This window comes from Nyctibius grandis, chromosome 3 (assembly GCF_013368605.1).
Source record: "Nyctibius grandis isolate bNycGra1 chromosome 3, bNycGra1.pri, whole genome shotgun sequence".
Taxonomy (NCBI): domain Eukaryota; kingdom Metazoa; phylum Chordata; class Aves; order Nyctibiiformes; family Nyctibiidae; genus Nyctibius; species Nyctibius grandis.
Window position 1 is genome coordinate 92,581,022 of NC_090660.1, and position 18,791 is coordinate 92,599,812.

At 41.5% G+C, this 18,791-nt stretch overlaps 1 protein-coding gene across 3 annotated transcripts in view; it reads left to right on the top strand.

Moving 5' to 3' along the window:
- The window catches only part of NUDCD1 (NudC domain containing 1), a 63,497-nt gene extending 45,178 nt beyond the window's left edge, over nt 1-18,319 (top strand). For all 3 annotated transcript variants that reach the window (XM_068396158.1, XM_068396159.1, XM_068396160.1), the window contains 3 exons: nt 2,767-2,892; nt 11,444-11,603; nt 15,199-18,319. In XM_068396158.1, coding sequence (XP_068252259.1) covers nt 2,767-2,892; nt 11,444-11,603; nt 15,199-15,491 — 579 coding nt within the window. In that variant the 3' untranslated portion in view covers nt 15,492-18,319. The remainder of the gene's footprint in view (nt 1-2,766; nt 2,893-11,443; nt 11,604-15,198) is intronic.
- The last annotated feature ends 472 nt before the right edge of the window (nt 18,320-18,791 follow it).

Sequence of the window (18,791 nt, forward strand, 5' to 3'; positions counted from 1 at the left end):
ACTTTCTGATGCAAATGGTGGATGAGCCAACTAGGAGAGGAGCGCTGCTGGATCTTGTACTCGCTAACAAGGAGGGTCTGGTTGAAGAGGTGAAGGTTGAGGGCAGCCTTGGTTGTAGTGACCATGAGATGGTAGAGTTCAGGATCTCATGTGGCAGGACCAGAATAGCTAGCAGAATCACAACCCTGAACTTCAGGAGGGCCAACTTTGGCCTTTTCAAGCAATTGCTAGGGGAAATCCCATGGGACAGGGTACTAGAAGGTAAGGGGGCCCAAGATAGTTGGTTAGCATTCAAGGACTGCTTCTGCCGAGTTCAAGATCAGAGCATCCCAACAGGTAGGAAGTCAAGGAAGGGTACCAGGAGACCTGCATGGTTAAACAGGGAACTGCTGGGCAAACTCAAGTGGAAGAAGAGAGTGTACAGATCATGGAAGGAGGGGCTGGCCACTTGGGAGGAATAGAAGTCTGTTGTCAGAGGATGTAGGGAGGCAACTAGGAAAGCTAAGGCCTCCTTGGAATTAAACCTTGCAAGAGAGGTCAAGGACAACAGAAAGGGCTTCTTCAAATACATTGCAGGTAAAGCCAACACTAAAGGCAATGTAGGCCCACTGATGAATGAGGTGGGGGCCCTGGAGACAGAGGATAAAAAGAAGGCGGAGTTACTGAATGCCTTCTTTGCCTCTGTCTATACTGCTGGAGGCTGTCCTGAGGAGCCCCGGACCCCTGAGGTCCCAGAAGAAGTCAGGATAGAGGAGGAATCTGTCTTGGTTGATGAGGGCTGGGTCAGGGACCAATTAAACAATCTGGACGTCCATAAATCCATGGGCCCTGATGGGATGCACCCGCGGGTGCTGAGGGAGCTGGCGGAAGTCATTGCTAGGCCACTCTCCATCATCTTTGCTAAGTCGTGGGCAACGGGAGAGGTGCCTGAGGACTGGAGGAAAGCGAATGTCACTCCAGTCTTCAAAAAGGGCAAGAAGGAGGACCCGGGTAACTATAGACCGGTCAGCCTCACCTCCATCCCCGGAAAGGTGATGGAACAACTTGTCCTTGGTGCTGTCTTTAGGCATATCAAGGATAGGGGGATCATTAGGGGCAGTCAACATGGCTTCACCAAGGAGAAGTCATGCTTAACCAACTTGATAGCCTTTTATGAGGACATAACCCGGTGGACAGATGATGGTAAAGCAGTGGATGTGGTCTATCTCGATTTCAGTAAAGCGTTTGACACGGTCTCCCACAGCATCCTCGCAGCTAAACTGAGGAAGTGTGGTCTGGATGATCAGGTAGTGAGGTGGATTGTGAACTGGCTGAAGGAAAGAAGCCAGAGAGTGGTGGTCAATGGGACAGAGTCCAGTTGGAGGTCTGTGTCTAGCAGAGTCCCTCAAGGGTCGGTACTGGGACCAGTTCTGTTCAATATAGTCATTAATGACTTGGATGAGGGAATAGAGTGCACTGTCAGCAAGTTCGCTGATGACACAAAACTGGGAGGAGTGGCTGACGCGCCGGAAGGCTGTGCTGCCATTCAGAGAGACCTAGACAGGCTGGAGAGTTGGGCGGGGAGAAATTTAATGAAATATAACAAGGGCAAGTGCAGAGTCCTGCATCTGGGCAAGAACAACGCCATGTATGAGTACAAGTTGGGGACAGAGCTGTTGGAGAGCAGCGTAGGGGAAAGGGACCTGGTGGTCCTAGTGGACAGCAGGATGACCACGAGCCAGCAATGTGCCCTTGTGGCCAAGAAGGCCAATGGCATCCTGGGGTGTATTAGAAGGGGTGTGGTCAGCAGGTCGAGAGAGGTTCTCCTCCCCCTCTACTCTGCCCTGGTGAGGCCACATCTGGAGTATTGTGTCCAGTTCTGGGCCCCTCAGTTCAAGAAGGACAGGGAACTGCTAGAGAGAGGGTCCAGCGCAGAGCCACGAAGATGATTAAGGGAGTGGAACATCTCCCTTATGAGGAGAGGTTGAGGGAGCTGGTCTCTTTAGCTTAGAGGAGACTGAGGGGTGACCTCATTAATGTCTATAAATATGTAAAGGGTAAGTGTCATGAGGATGGAGCCAGGCTCTTCTCAGTGACATCCCTTGACAGGACAAGGGGCAATGGGTGCAAGCTGGAACACAGGAGGTTCCACATAAATATGAGGAAAAACTTCTTTCCGGTGAGGGTGACTGAACACTGGAACAGGCTGCCCAGAGAGGTTGTGGAGTCTCCTTCTCTGGAGACATTCAAAACCCGCCTGGACGTGTTCCTGTGTGATATGATCTAGGTAATCCTGCTCCGGCAGGGGGATTGGACTAGATGATCTTTCGAGGTCCCTTCCAATCCCTAACATTCTGTGATTCTGTGTGATTCTGTGATTTAGAACTACTTGCAAAATGAATTAATCCATTTTTTAATCACATTTCTGATGGCAACCTGAAAGAAGCTTACACTGATGTAAATTTACTAAACTTGTGTAGGTTTTCAAGATTGTGTACTTTTGCTCCTTACAGAAGGGGTTGTATTGTTCATGTTTTAGTGTCTTATGTACCTTTCCTTAAACTGAAGTGGGTTTTTTTCTACCTACCGCTCGTGCTGTCCTACACAACAGACATGGTTCTATTCATTTTGCATGAGTACATAATAGCTTGATCTTTAAGTATGTAAGGGTATGCAAATGATTCTTCCTGTTCTATTGAATTTTTTTTGCTATGAAAAGGAATTTTTATATATATATATTTTCAGTAGCTCGGATTTTCATTGTAGGTCATTGTCTTTTTATTTCAGAATCCAAACCCTGAAAAGGAAAACCCACCTTGTAATGCTCAAGAATTAGAAGAATGTGATGCTTTTCTTGAAGATAGTGCAAGCTTGTGCAGATTTGATGGTGATACCTTGAAACTCACTCATGTAGTAAGTGCTGCAAATTATTACAGAAATATTTTAAAACATTTTTTAATTTTTTTTTGCTCACACTCGCTGTGAGCAAGTAGATGATCTACTCGGCCGAGCGGCACAGCTGCAAAGCCAGGTTGAAAGGCTTCAAGCCGAAGTAGAAAGGCTTAGGAGCATTCGGGAGGCTGAGATGGAGATAGACTGGTGGAGCCAGGCTCTGCCCTCCCTGCAACAAAAATGGGAGCACCTGCTGGAGAGCTCCCAGGATCGAGGGACCCCTGTACTCTGCCCCTCTCAGGTGGAAAATGATAACCAGGATCGAGGGACCCCTGTACTCTGCCCCTCTCAGGTGGAAAACAATAACCTAGAGGAGAGGAGTGAGTGGAGGCAAGTCTATGGCCGTGGCAAAAGGCGAGTGCCCTCCTTGCCTACCTTGCCTCCACAGGTGCCTCTGAGCAATAGATATGAAGCCCTAGTGGAATACAGCCGGTCCAATGGGGATGTGGTGGAGAGGCAACCTATATCAGAGGTCCCACCACAGTCAGAAAAACCTGACGGGCGTATAGCTACCTCCTCCACAAGGAAGAAGAGAAGAGTTTTAGTGGTTGGAGACTCCTTCCTAAAGGGAACTGAGGGCCCAATATGCAGAGCTGACCCCCATCACAGGGAGGTCTGCAGCCTGCCTGGAGCCCGAATCAGGGATATCACCAGGCAACTCCCCAACCTGGTGAAGGCCACAGACTACTACCGCCTGCTGATCTTCCAGACAGGTGGGGAAGAAGCTGCATCCCGTAGTCTGAAGGGGATGAAGAAAGACTACAAGGCCCTAGGACGGTTGGTGAAAGAGTCTGGAGCACAAGTTGTTTTCTCCTCCCTCCTTCCATTTTCAGGTGATGACGTGGGATGGAACAGTAGGATTCTCTCTATTAATGCCTGGCTACGAGACTGGTGCTACAGGCAGGGCTTTGGGTTCTTTGATAATGGCTGGTTTTATAGGACAACAGGTGTGACAGTGATACATGGGAAAGGTTTATGTCGTAGGGGCAAAAGGGTTCTGGGACAGGAATTAGCAGGGCTCATTTGGAGAGCTTTAAACTAGATTCGAAGGGGGATGGGGTAGTAGCTGGGCTTGCACCACTGGGGCAACGCTCTAGTGTTGAGGTAGACCAGGAGGCCTCCCATCCCCCTGGGGTGAAATCGGTGTGCCCAGCTCGCTCCCTCAAATGCCTGTACACCAATGCACGCAGCATGGGGAATAAACAGGAGGAGTTAGAAATCCGTGTTCGGTCAGGGGGCTATGATCTAGTGGCAATTACAGAGACTTGGTGGGACGCCTCGCATGACTGGAATGTGGTCATGGATGGCTATGTCCTGTTCAGGAAAGACAGGCCAGTAAGGAGAGGTGGTGGAGTTGCTCTTTATGTGAGTGAGCAGCTAGAATGTATTGAGTTCTGTCCAGGGGCGGATCAGGAGCGAGTTGAGTTTGTGGGTGCGAATTAAGGGGCAGGCTGGCAGGGGTGATACTGTTGTGGGTGTCTATTACAGGCCACCGGATCAGGATGAGGAGGGTGATGAGGCCTTCTACAGGCAGCTGAGAGCAGTCTCGCAATTACAGGGCCTGGTTGTCGTGGGGGATTTCAACTACCCTGATATTTGCTGGGAGGCCTACTCAGCCAGCCATCCCCAGTCCAGGAGGTTCCTCCAGTGCGTTGATGATAACTTTCTGATGCAAATGGTGGATGAGCCAACTAGGAGAGGAGCGCTGCTGGATCTTGTACTCGCTAACAAGGGGGGTCTGGTTGAAGAGGTGAAGGTTGCGGGCAGCCTTGGTTGTAGTGACCATGAGATGGTAGAGTTCAGGATCTCATGTGGCAGGACCAGAATAGCTAGCAGAATCACAACCCTGAACTTCAGGAGGGCCAACTTTGGCCTTTTCAAGCAATTGCTAGGGGAAATCCCATGGGACAGGGTACTAGAAGGTAAGGGGGCCCAAGATAGTTGGTTAGCATTCAAGGACTGCTTCTTCCGAGCTCAAGATCAGAGCATCCCAACAGGTAGGAAGTCAAGGAAGGGTACCAGGAGACCTGCATGGTTAAACAGGGAACTGCTGGGCAAACTCAAGTGGAAGAAGAGAGTGTACAGATCGTGGAAGGAGGGGCTGGCCACTTGGGAGGAATAGAAGTCTGTTGTCAGAGGATGTAGGGAGGCAACTAGGAAAGCTAAGGCCTCCTTGGAATTAAACCTTGCAAGAGAGGTCAAGGACAACAGAAAGGGCTTCTTCAAATACATTGCAGGTAAAGCCAACACTAGAGGCAATGTAGGCCCACTGATGAATGAGGTGGGGGCCCTGGAGACAGAGGATAAAAAGAAGGCGGAGTTAGTGAATGCCTTCTTTGCCTCTGTCTATACTGTTGGAGGCTGTCCTGAGGAGCCCCGGACCCCTGAGGCCCCAGAAGAAGTCAGGTTAGAGGAGGAATCTGTCTTGGTTGATGAGGGCTGGGTCAGGGACCAATTAAGCAACCTGGACGTCCATAAATCCATGGGCCCTGATGGGATGCACCCGCGGGTGCTGAGGGAGCTGGCGGAAGTCATTGCTAGGCCACTCTCCATCATCTTTGCTAAGTCATGGGCAACGGGAGAGGTGCCTGAGGACTGGAGAAAAGTGAATGTCACTCCAGTCTTCAAAAAGGGCAAGAAGGAGGACCCGGGTAACTATAGACCGGTCAGCCTCACCTCCATCCCTGGAAAGGTGATGGAGCAACTTGTTCTTGGTGCTGTCTCTAGGCACATCAAGGATAGGGGGATCATTAGGGGCACTCAGTATGGCTTCACCAAGGGGAAGTCATGCTCAACCAACTTGATAGCCTTTTATGAGGATGTTACCCGGTGGATAGATGATGGTAAAGCTGTGGATGTGGTCTATCTCGATTTCAGTAAAGCGTTTGACACGGTCTCCCACAGCATCCTCGCAGCTAAACTGGGGAAGTGTGGTCTGGATGATCGGGTAGTGAGGTGGATTGTGAACTGGCTAAAGGAAAGAAGCCAGAGAGTAGTGGTCAGTGGGACAGAGTCCAGTTGGAGGTCTGTGTCTAGCGGAGTCCCTCAAGGGTCGGTTCTGGGACCAGTTCTATTCAATATATTCATTAATGACTTGGATGAGGGAATAGAGTGCACTGTCAGCAAGTTCGCTGATGACACAAAACTGGGAGGAGTGGCTGACACAACGGAAGGCTGCGCAGCCATTCAGAGAGATCTGGACAGGCTGGAGAGTTGGGCGGGGAGAAATTTAATGAAATATAACAAGGGCAAGTGCAGAGTCCTGCATCTGGGCAAGAACAACGCCATGTATGAGTACAAGTTGGGGACAGAGCTGTTGGAGAGCAGCGTAGGGGAAAGGGACCTGGTGGTCCTAGTGGACAGCAGGATGACCATGAGCCAGCAATGTGCCCTTGTGGCCAAGAAGGCCAATGGCATCCTGGGGTGTATTAGAAGGGGTGTGGTTAGCAGGTCGAGAGAGGTTCTCCTCCCCCTCTACTCTGCCCTGGTGAGGCCGCATCTGGAGTATTGTGTCCAGTTCTGGGCCCCTCAGTTCAAGAAGGACAGGGAACTGCTAGAGAGAGGGTCCAGCGCAGAGCCACGAAGATGATTAAGGGAGTGGAACATCTCCCTTATGAGGAGAGGCTGAGGGAGCTGGGTCTCTTTAGCTTGGAGAAGAGGAGACTGAGGGGTGACCTCATCAATGTTTATAAATATGTAAAGGGCAAGTGTCATGAGGATGGAGCCAGGCTCTTCTCAGTGACATCCCTTGACAGGACAAGGGGCAATGGGTGCAAGCTGGAACACAGGAGGTTCCACTTAAATTTGAGGAAAAACTTCTTTACGGTGAGGGTGACTGAACACTGGAACAGGCTGCCCAGAGAGGTTGTGGAGTCTCCTTCTCTGGAGACATTCAAAACCCGCCTGGACGCGTTCCTGTGTGATATGGTCTAGGTAATCCTGCCCCGGCAGGGGGATTGGACTAGATGATCTTTCGAGGTCCCTTCCAATCCCTAACATTCTGTGATTCTGTGATTTTTTATGATATGCAAGTTGAATTCTATTATCAGAACAGAAAATCTATGCAAACTCTTGAAACCACATAAATTTCTTCCATAATGTAAAATCACAGTAGCAACAGAAATTATCAGCCAATATATGTTCTTCAATGTCACTTTAATGTGAAAACAAGGCTCCTTTTATTCTAATTTAAAAATATATATACTTTCACGAGTGAGCCATTTGAAAAAGCAAAGTTATGTCAGAATAATTATAAGAAAGGGCTCTTTTTCAATGGCATAAAATTCTTCTAGATTCCTTAGCTTGCATTTTTCTGAGGAACTTTTCAGATAGCCTGGAAGATAAGGCAGGCAGATCTGACATATACTGCTTTCTAGTAGGCAGCAAGACATTGTGGAGCAAGTTTGAACTCCTAGAATCATGGAATGGTTTGGATTGGAAGGGACCTTAAACATCATCTAGTTCCAACCCCCCTGCCATGGGCAGGGACACCTTCTACTAGACCAGGTTACTCAAAGCCCCATCCGACATGGCCTTGAACACTGCCAGGGAGGGGGCATCCACAACTTCTCTGGGCAACCTGTTCCAGTGTCTCACCACCCTCACAGTAAAGAATTTCTTCCTGTTATCTCATCTAAATCTACCCTCTTTCAGTTTAAAACCATTACCCCTTGTCCTATCACTACATGCCCTTGTAAAACATCCCTTTTCAGCTTTCCTGTAGGTCCGCTTCAGGTACTGGAAGGCTGCTAGAACATCTCCCCAGAGCCTTCTCTTCTCCAGGGTGTTTGTAAAGAGCTCTTAAAATGAGTGGCATAAAAGTAATACAAAGTCTAACGTGTTTAAAGTGTTACGGTCAAAGGACAATTACTGTGTGTAGGAAATCTTCATGCATGTATAACCTGCTCTAACTGACCCTGCTTTGACCAGAGAGGATTGGACTAGAATATCTCCAGGAGTCCCTTCCAACCTCAGCTATGTGATCTTGCATTTTCTCCTTGTTGGAGAACATAGAAATACAAGTATTTCAGAAGATTTTTGACCATACAAGAATATATTTTCATTTGTATTTAGTTCTTCTTTCAAATTCTTTGGGTTTTTTTAACAATTCAGGGGCCTATTCCTTCAGAAGTGTGGCTGATACAGCTTTTCATCTTTGTGGTAAACCATCATCAGTAGTACACAGTTGTATATGTCTTTTTGCTCTTAAGTTGGAGAGAACTTTGTGAAACGTGTCTGGAATCTTAGAGAATTTAAGACCCTGAAATGTTTATATAGGAACATTTCCCACCTTGAGTTATAATATAAGGATATAAAACATTGATGATGTAATGGTATCTGTTCTGTAAAGAGACTTGATTCTATTTTTCTTGACATTTTCTAGTGCATTTCAATGGCAATGATCCAGATGAAATAAATAGATCTGACAGCCAGCAATCTTTGTCAAATATATTACTATACTGGCCTGTTCTTGTGTGGCAAAAATGCATTTGCCTCCTCTAGCTCAAATGCAGTTATTCAGTTTCTCCTACAGAGAAGTATTTGCTTTATTAATATCAATTATTTAAGTTAACGGTAGCTTAAACTCCAGTGTGTTGTCTTTCTAAGCCGTCAGAAACTAGAGATGCATGATGGACAACATTTTTTGCTGTGGAGGGGAGGGCCTTTGTCAGATGAAGTATGGGCTACCTGAAAACATTACCTTGTTTTTGGAACTGCTTGCAGTAGCATTTAGAACATAACGTTTGCCTTCTGTGTTACGTAGATTAATGTGTGTACTATCATATGCTTGAGTTCTGTATTATGCATCCTGTAAAGCCAATTGCAGGTGCATGTATGACAAAATGCACAGAAATTAGTAGTTGAAAAAATGCTGAAAGATGCCTGAAGTGCAAAGTGGTGCTGTGTGCTTGCAGTGGGGAAACCCAGGCATCCCAATACCTACTAAAATTGGGATGGCTTAAGGGAAGAAACACTGCTTGTTTTTTAGATACGAAAGAAGAAAATATTCCCAGTGATTCGTGGAGCAAGGAGAAAATAGGAAATGGACTACATAAACCTAGGTCTTTGAATAGCTAATTGCAGTAGATAATTTCAGAGAGCAGCTGATTTGTGGTGGGAAACTTTTCCTGTTGATAGGTGGATTATGGAAACACAACAGAAGAACTTCTGTTCATTTTCTACTAGCTGACCTGTAAGGTCACTCTTTCCTTGCTCGTGTGCCTATAGAGAAGCATGCGTCTGCCTTCTCAGTAGGTGCCAATGACCTCTCTTAAGTAAAACTGCATGTCATTCTGTGATATACATCATGCTTACAGCTGAGCTACGGGAGTGTGGGAGGCATGTCTTGTATTTGTGCACGTCCGTTGGAGTGGAGATGCTCTAGTGATGATAGACAAGAGAAGAGGCAAGGTCTTCCTCAAGAGCTTTTCTAGTTCTGGATGCTTTGCCTGAATAACTGCTACAGATTTGAATGGTTCTTTATTGCAGTTGAGTTTCTCACGTTTTGACAACACTCAAAACTTTTTCTGCATTTGGGCTGTCTGTCCAAGTGATCTGTATCTGTGTTGCATGTAAAATAGGCAACTAACCCAGCTTAAATAGCATTTATTGGGTTTTTCAAAACAACTGTAAATTACTTATGAGGGGAAAAAAGTAATCAAAATTCAAAATTACTTTGCTGAGGTGCTGTATATTTAAAATATCACTCTACATATTCCACAAACTTACTGAAACCTGGAAAAAAAAACTTACTTCCTTTAGTCTGTTCAAAACTGTTTGTGATGTAAAAATTAACAATAGCTAAGTAACATCTACTTATAGCTAAGACCCTTATACTTACCATATGGGTGATAATGTAATTGTTAGGACACATGTAGATTGAAATTGCATGTTGGGTGTTTTGTTTTTTTAACTTAACTACGGATATTTATTAAAACAAAAAACTTAATGTTTGTAAAACCATCATATTTCTGACATGGTACTTTTAAAAGAATATATTTTTAAAATTTTGATGTGTACTTTCTGGTTTTTTTCAGCAGATTGCACAATGTAACACCTGCCTCCTGTTTTCTGCTTTGTTCTCCTGAAGGCACCTTATTAGTGGAGCTCTTGACATTATCTTTCTTAGTGTTTCTTTCCTCTTAGTTGGTTAGAAAATTAGTAACCCTCATTTCATGATTGCATCTGGCCCTATTGGAGACTGAGGATTATTTCACCTCTTTTGTAGTTTTAATACAACTGAGGAATTTGTATGCCTGTTGAGTGACGTAGTAGTAGAAGGCTGTTTTGAAGTTAAGCTGTTAGACTTGAACTTAATCAGCTGAAGTAATTGTATTAGTTCTGCCATAGACCATGTAACCTTAAGTAAACAGAGTTCTGGGTCTTGATAGCTGTTGTTTCTGTCCACTGGATCTTATGTTAAGATTAAATTGAGGTCTTCAAGACAGAGAAGAGACCTCCTGTGACATTTGTACAATGATAGCATAAACAGCTCATAGTTATTGCAACAATACACGTAATAGAGTGCTGTGACAACTGTGTGAGAACGATTAGTCAACAAATATCAGCATCTGAAATGCTCATTGAGGAGTAATATATTGTACCATGTATTAGGGTGTAATCCTGCATGTTGCTGTTGCAGACATAGCTTCTAGATATAAAAAATAGTTCAAAGGTATTTGTTCATCTGATACCATGAACAATGTAGATCAGCTCCGAGTACAAACAGGAATTCCTGAGCGTTCTTTTTTGATAGACTTTAAGGGAACAGATTGTTCCTTCCTCTTTGAGCATTTGCTAGTCATAAGTGCTACATTAAAAGTATTGCTATTAACTTCCTTTAGAAGGCTTTACATAGAAAATTCAAAATATGTCTTGTCTTGTTGTTCATTCTTACTATTGTTTGTTCAGGTACCGGGATATGCCTGTCTTGTCTTTCTTACGTAATTGGTCATTCCTGGTGAATAAAAGTGGTTGTTGAATGTTTTTTGTGATCTAGACATACCTGATGAAGAGTGTGCTAATCTGAAATTTAGTAATTATTTGATTGTGAGTAAATAAAAATTGTTGATGTTTCATAATTTTAGTATTCTAACTAATCCTTGTTCCAATGCTTACCAGCTTTTACTGCAGAGGGACAGTATTTCCTTCCCTGTTGGCACTGCAGAAAACCAGACGTGATTACTTAGTATCTTTGCCTGACATCAGAAGTTGTAGGTTAGGACATCCTAAAAACCCATTTCTACACAAAACATGTTCCCATTTCCTTGTGTAGTGGACGTAATGTTTCCCTAAATATTATCTCAAGAAACTTAATTGCATCTGCTTGAAATGTATTAGCTACCTGTAGTGTATTGAGCTGTTGATCAGTGGGATGCAGCATAATGTATTCAAACATTTTGTCAACTAACGAACATGAAGCTGTTGATCATCTAACTCTGGCAGTATGTGTGACAGAATCTTCTGTTTATGCTTTGAATCAATATTTTGTATTTATTTGTTTTGGTTTTAGATTAATCTTGAAAGCAACCAGTATCTTTTCTCAGTTGTTGTGGATCCCCGAGAAATGCCATGCTTCTGCCTGAGGCATGATGTTGATGCTCTTCTTTGGCAGCCCCACTCTGACCAACCAGAGAACATGTGGGAGCACATTGCAACCTTCAATGCTTTAGGTAGGAAATGAACTTCTGTGACACACTCCCCTATCTGAGACTTTTCTACCTGAATACTCTTAGCATGGCCTCTGTTGATACTTCACTTAATTAAATTTGAATTGAAAGGTACTCTAATTGTGTTGATAGCAGCATGGTAACTTAATTTTAGAAATATTAGAACATAAGAAATAAAATATTTATGCCTTGGGAGGAAAATAAGCCTTTTCAGACCATATACAGGATGCAAGCACAGTACTGCACAGTAAAAAGGAGAGTTCCTTGGATAAGTGATCTTGAGTTAAAGACTTAAAATCACAGTTACCACCTTAATATTCACACAGAAATCATCAGGGAAACAGCTGCAGTTCATTGATGGCATGTGCAGGTGTATATATGCTTATGGTAAGATGTTTTAATAGGTGACCTTTAGATTTTTCCTATATCATTGTCTCAGGTGACAAGTCTGAAAAATTGGACATGATTGTTTACTGTTTCTTCTGTTGTAAGAGCTAGGAGCATCAAATGATGCTGGTACATAGTAGATTCAAAAGAAACTAATAGAAATATTTCACATATGTGCATTTAAGCTATGGAACCCTCTGCCACAAAACTTCGTGGACATGGAAAGTTTTCATGAATTTGAAAAAAAAAAATCATCATGACAGAAAGAATCAATCAAGAGTGTAACTCTGCCAGCTGTGGTTCAAGAAGCCTCTAACTCTTCTGAAATTACAGACTGCCAGAAAAGTAATTGTGAAGAATCGTTAGTTATTGCTCTGTTCTTGCAATCAGGGCTAAGAATTTTTTTTTTACCCACTGTTGAAAGCAGAATCCTAAAGCTCAGAAACAGAAAATGCTTTGAAAAATGTAGATGCAAGAGTAAGAATTGCCATGTCAGATCTAATAGGATGGTCCATGTAGCCCAGTATTGTACCTGTCAAGTAAGAAACAGATAAATCAGTTTTCATGAAAATTAATCTGGTCCAGAATTTACTTCGGCAGTTGTCACTGCAGTCTTCATGTTCTCTAAGTGTTCTCTAGACCCATTCCTTCAATAATGCCTTCAGTGTGACAATTTATTCCCTCCCTCACCCAAATATATTTGTTTGACCACACCACTCAGTCTGGGTCCAGAATGAAAGGGAAAATACTAGCTGTTTTATAGAGCTCACATAGGTTACAATAGCACATAATTGGTTTTGTTCTGAGTTTTTGCAATTTATTTAGTTTTGTAATATTAATGATTTTTTAATAGCCTGTTGTTTTAACTTAAGATCAAATTAAACTGTAAGCATCTTAACAAATCCTCTAACAAAAGAGATTAATTTCACGGTTTGTTCTTTGTTTACTCATTTCAAATTTCATTATGCTGGGAAGAAAGCGGATGATAAGGATTAAAATGTTTTTTCAAATTACTATTAGTTTCAAGTTTCTATGCTGACTTTGTAGTATTATTTTAAGAATGTGTTTCTATTGTTTTGAAAATAACAGGAAGGAAATTATATCTTTGAGCTTTTTGTACCTAAGGTGATAAAACCCAACATTGTTCCTCTACTTCTTTCTCCGTATTGTACTATCATTTTACAGTATTATATTGAAGTTTACACTTCTGTACTAATCTAGTTCACCTTTTATGTGCCAGAGGTGATATAAGTCATCAGCTTGTTTATCTACAGCCAAATTTAGAAGTACTTTGCAAGAGCTAGTAGTAAAAATTAGTACTTTCTAGATTAAAAGGCTGGTTTTCCAAAACCTACAGTATTCATTATATTGACCAAAGCAATGGTAGTAGCCCTATTTCCTTCTTCCTCTGCTTGAACTTTTGGAATTAGTTTTTAACAAGCTATACAAAAGTGATGATTGAAAAATTAATATTTTTCAGTTCAAGTCTTTGACTGAAACTTAAGGAAGGAACCAAAGGGAAACTGAAGGGGCCAAGTTTTTTGTTCTGTATATCTGTCCTAATAATTTTCTGTTGGGAAAAAAAAGCAATTGGTCTTGAATAGACCTTTGGCTGCTAATGTCTCATGATTGCTGCTGGTTGAAGGAGCAGTTGCATTATCTTGCCCGTTCTTACCACAGTTTACTGAAGAAGCCTGTATCTTTCACTGACTGCTATATAAATCCCATGCTCCTAACAGGGTTGTATCTATAAACCAGAAAAAATAGAAGACAGTGACATTTTTTAGATTTTTTTTTTTAAAAAAAAAAGAAGAGTCTGCTATTTTCTTTCTGGGAAATGGCGTTTAAATAGAAGTCCCCTGGCTCAAAAGCATGTTTACCTGCAAGCTTATACTTAAATCCTGCTTTTATTGTTAGTGCCAGTGTTTAAATATGTGACCTAAATTAATGAACTTGCACTTGGAAAGTTTTTCTGCCTGTCCTAATATTTCCCAGTACAGCAATCATGTCAATTGATGGTCTAGCTATATATTTACTAATTTTTGTCATGAAAACTGTCAAGCTGAATTTGAATGGAGACCATGTGCTGAGGATGGTAGCAAGCATTTGTAAATTTAGAACATTTAAAAAAAAAAAAAAACAAAACAAAAAAACCAACCAAAACACCCTCAAGGCATGAAAATGCCCTGAAGTGTGATGGTACTCTTGTGGGTTAGCCCTGGTGGACACCTAAGCATGACACAGCTGCTTGCTCTCTTGCTATTCCCCCTCCTTGCCCCCAGTGGGACAGGGGAGAGAAAAGGAAGAGCAAAAGCAAGAAAGCTCATGGGCTGAGCTCTTTGGTCAGTTGGGGTCAGCTCTCCAGGTTGTGTTCCCTTCCAGCTTCTTGTGCATCGCCAGCCTACCAGGGGATGGGCAGAGTTGGAAAAATAGAAAGAGGGAGAGACAAAAAAAGTAAACTCTTGCACATTTACTGTTCTCAGAGGTACTGTCTTTCAGGAATAACCATTGCCATGCATTGTTCAATGGAAGTGAAGGAAATAACCTTTCAGAAAGAGGGTAGATCTCTTTACAAAGATGGTATCTCAAGACTTTTTCAAAGTGTGAAAGGAAATCAATTTGAAATAAGTCTGTTTACTAATCGAGTTCTGTAATGGAAGAGGAAAAGGAACGATTTTTCCTTCTCAGTGAATATTAACAAAGATTACAGTGTGTTGAAAAGTAACTTGTGTTTTTTTCAGTCAGTTCTTGTCAGAAGACAAGTTTTAAGTATCTCTTCAAGATTAGGTAGGCTCAGAAATCTAAAATTGTAAATGTAATTACAAACTGTGAGATGAGGGAAGAGGGTTATTCTGCTCAGACTACTAATAGTGGGCCAAGATGTGTATCCGTGCCTTATAATCCTGCTAAGAACATGAAAAACCTTGTGAGGCAGAGAAGAAGCTAGATGTGGGAACAGTACCTAGTGATACATACATATACATCAAAAACGCCAGTTAGGAAGATGTACAGAAGAATTGCATATTGGTATTGAATTGGTTAATGCATACCTCCAAAAACTATTGACTAATTTAATAACATTTATCTCTTTCTTTTTTTGTTACTAGTTGCATATTATTTTTTAAGCTAAGCTTGATTTTTTCTTAACCAGTTAAGTGCTGTTGAAAGCAAGATATTACTTATCCCTTCTACTTCTTTTTGGGCTATGCAGGTTATGTCCAAGCATCAAAGCAAGACAAGAAGTTCATGGCTTGTGCACCAGATTACTCCTACGCTGCTCTTTGTGAGTGCTTGCGACGAGTTTTCATCTATCGTCAGCCGACTCCTCTGTCCACAGTTCTCTACAACAGGAAGGAAGGAAGACAAGTAGGACAGGTTGCTAAGCAGCTAGTAGCAACCCTGGAAGCCAATGATCCTATCTTAGGCTTTCAAGCTACAAGTGAGAGATTATTTGTTCTCACAACAAAAACCTTGTTTTTAATAAAGGTGAACTCTGGAAATTAATTATTCAGTATATTCTGCTGTAGTTTGTGTTAACCATTTGTTAAAGAACTGGCTAGGTAAATGATCTGAGAAGTTCAGTACAATTTGCTGAAGTTTAAAAAGGAGATATTTTACAGGGGAATAAAAATATTTCATTAGAATTTGTCTGTCAGTGAGAAAGTTTTTCAACTTTGCTGTTACTGAAGTAAGCTTTTTCAGAGCTATGGGAAAATGTCTTCTGCACTAACAACTTTCTCAAAGCAATTGTCAGAGGCTGTTATTGCATAGGAGAATAGATTTATGCATTGTTTTTTACAAATGACTGTATTGGCCATACTTCTGAGTTTTGAGAATTCATTTTTGTTTTTAAGTGCCACTGTTTACCTATGAAAGAAGTATTCAGATAAAGAAAACAAAGCCTTGAGTTGCAAGCATATGATGTGCAAAGTGAAGAAGTGTGCATCATAAAGAAAAAAAAATCCCAAGTTCAAATGCTATTGGCCAAAAAAATGATTTAATATTTCAATATTCAGTAGTATTGAGTGACATGTGAATGGAATGAATGGAGTATTATGTTTCTTATACAGGTGATTAATTCAAGTGGAATAATTTCATTGTATATGCAGATTTTAGATTATTGATTTGGGACTTACTTATGCTTGCTGTGAAATCTGTTCACATTTTAAGAGACACTAGAATAGCTTTTAGTAGCTTTTTCCTGAAGCAAAGTAAGGGTCAATGGATAGCTGGTGATTACATATTGAATGGTATTAGTCAACCAAGAATGGTTATACTCTCAGTTGTGTCATTTTCATTTGACATTGTATTGCATCTCAAGTGACTAATATACAATTAGAAAATAGCTAACAGAAAAAGAACCCATATTGTAACCTGAGATGGGAAACTCAGAAGTGCTGCTTCTGCCTCAGATACCACTGTAAATACTGTGTTATTAGTTAACCATTCCGGCTGTGATGCACAAGTCCAAATGTGGTATATTTGCAACATGAGAGTATACAGGCTATGAGGATGCTTCTGTTTAACAAACTGGCATGCTTAATTGTATTCAGTAGTTGTACCTGAAGACTTTTGTTTCTTATTTTAAATTGACATTGTCAATACAGTTAAACCAAAAAAGGTCAGTTGTGACAGCTCCACCCTGGGTTGTTGTTTGGGTTTTTTTTCCATAGTTTGCCTATAATGCCATAGCAAAGAATGCCTAATATATTGTGTATGGGCAGGAAAGCTGCTGTGATCTGTGGTACCAAAGTACAGAGGTAGACACAAATTACTGGGACAGACAAAATACAATAAGTGGCCTAATAGTTTGCATCTCTTCCAATATTATTTCAGACCTTTGTAAGAATCTATGGAGAGGAAAATAAGTGTTCCTTTTTTTATGGACTAACAGTCTCTTAGTTGTGATTGTTTTGACTCTCCTGTAAATTCTCCAGACTTGTGTTGGTGAAACGGTTAAACAATATAGTGAGAATTTAAGAGGGAGACAAGGAGTAGTGGCTTGCAGAAAACCCTCCAAATGCAGGAGCTTTTCAAGGAACCTGATTTTCCTCCTTATAGCAGTATTATATTTTATATCTAATATTGAAAAGTTTTTCCTTAATCTTACCTGGGTAAGTTAAAACAGACTTGATTTGCAAACCTTCCCTTCTCATTCTGTTTTTTTTAAAACTGTCTTGAAAATGCTTTTTAAAAAGGCTCAGTGAATGTATTACTGTTTCATGACTGTTTTGCATCTAAATTTTCATTGTTGGGCAATGATGTCAAACAAGGTGGTAGAATTCATGCAGAGGTCCTTTAGAAAAGACTTTGTATAGTTGATTACTTTGCAGCATAAAGTAAGTGCTTTGAGATTTATATGAATATTACTTAGTAACCTGAGATTTAATCATTAGGAACACAGAGTTAAGAAGAGGTTGTGTTATTTGGGGAATGGAGGAATGAAGGGAAGTGAAGGAGTCATAGGCAACATGTTTTTGTCACCTCACATCTATTGTAGGGAGCTCCAGTATAGATGAGAATTTCAGCTGTTCTTTGTCAAATTCTCCTTGCTGTGGGTTAGGTGTCTGGAAACATACTTCTGCTGTCTCCTGCAACAGAGGAAACAAAGTCAAGTAAAATGGTTACCTCTTCAGAGGCTGTATTACAATATGTAATGACCAAAACTCACGTTCTGCCCAAATGTGTGTCTGTTTCATTGGAGTTCTTGTTTGCTCCTGGGAACAACTGAACATGGGGAAGAGGTTCATCCCTTTTTCCATGTTACTCATCTATTTTGCAGTCATGGTGTTCTCAGAAAGGATATGACAGTCTCTCTTTTATTTTGCTTTCTGTGAGAGTTAAGGACATTGTATTATTTAAAAGATTTGTTGCCTTGAGGAACCTCGCATGCTGTTGCACAGCAAGCTACTGTAATTAAATGGCTGCAAGCCACAGGGAGGCATTCCCTATCAGCATTTCCATTTCTGTGTTCACTTAATTTTAAGGCTTATTTGTTTAGCATATTAATGTAGGCTTATACAAAGTATAGAATGTGGATATTTAAAAGAGGTGGTTTTCTGAGAACCATACTTCAATTTTTCTAGGATTTTCCTTCTTGAAATCTTACATTTTAAGACACAGTACTTCCTGAGAGGCTCCAATCACAATCTGTCTACAGAATTTCTGAGAAAATATTTGGCTATTACAGACTTGCATTATTTATTTCTAATATTCTTTTTCAGTTTTTTCCTTGGCTGTGTATTTGGAATGTATCATGTATTCTTCCACAAGTTTAAATAAATGGAAAAATGTTCAATTTATTAATAAAGGGGTTTTTAAATTATTTTAAAAGATTTGTGTTAAAGTGCACATTATATCCTCTCATCCTGTGTCTTTGTTGTGTACAAGACCCAAAGGATCAGGGCAAACCCTTCTAGATGGAAGAAGGAGAGAGATCTGCATGTCTTTCCTCTCCTGCTACCTTAACCCAGGGGTGCTTTTTTGCAGGAGAGTGAAGGAGAAGAGGAAGGGATTCAGTGTGTACGTATGCCCTGTGTCAAAAAGTGGCTCTTTGTTAGTGAAACAGCAGACCCTGTGAGAGTAACAAATAAGGTTGAAGCTTATATTTTATTTCAGTTTGCTGTGCTTTGTTTCAATAATGGACATTATTACCACCATAACTTTTGCATTTCCTTGCCTTCTGCCAATTTATATTTTCTATTCTCATTATGCAGATTAGATGAACTTGAAGCCTGTAGTCAATCACGTATTAGCATGTAACAACAATTTTTAGTTTGGTTTAAAATTTTGTGCTGCCAGTCC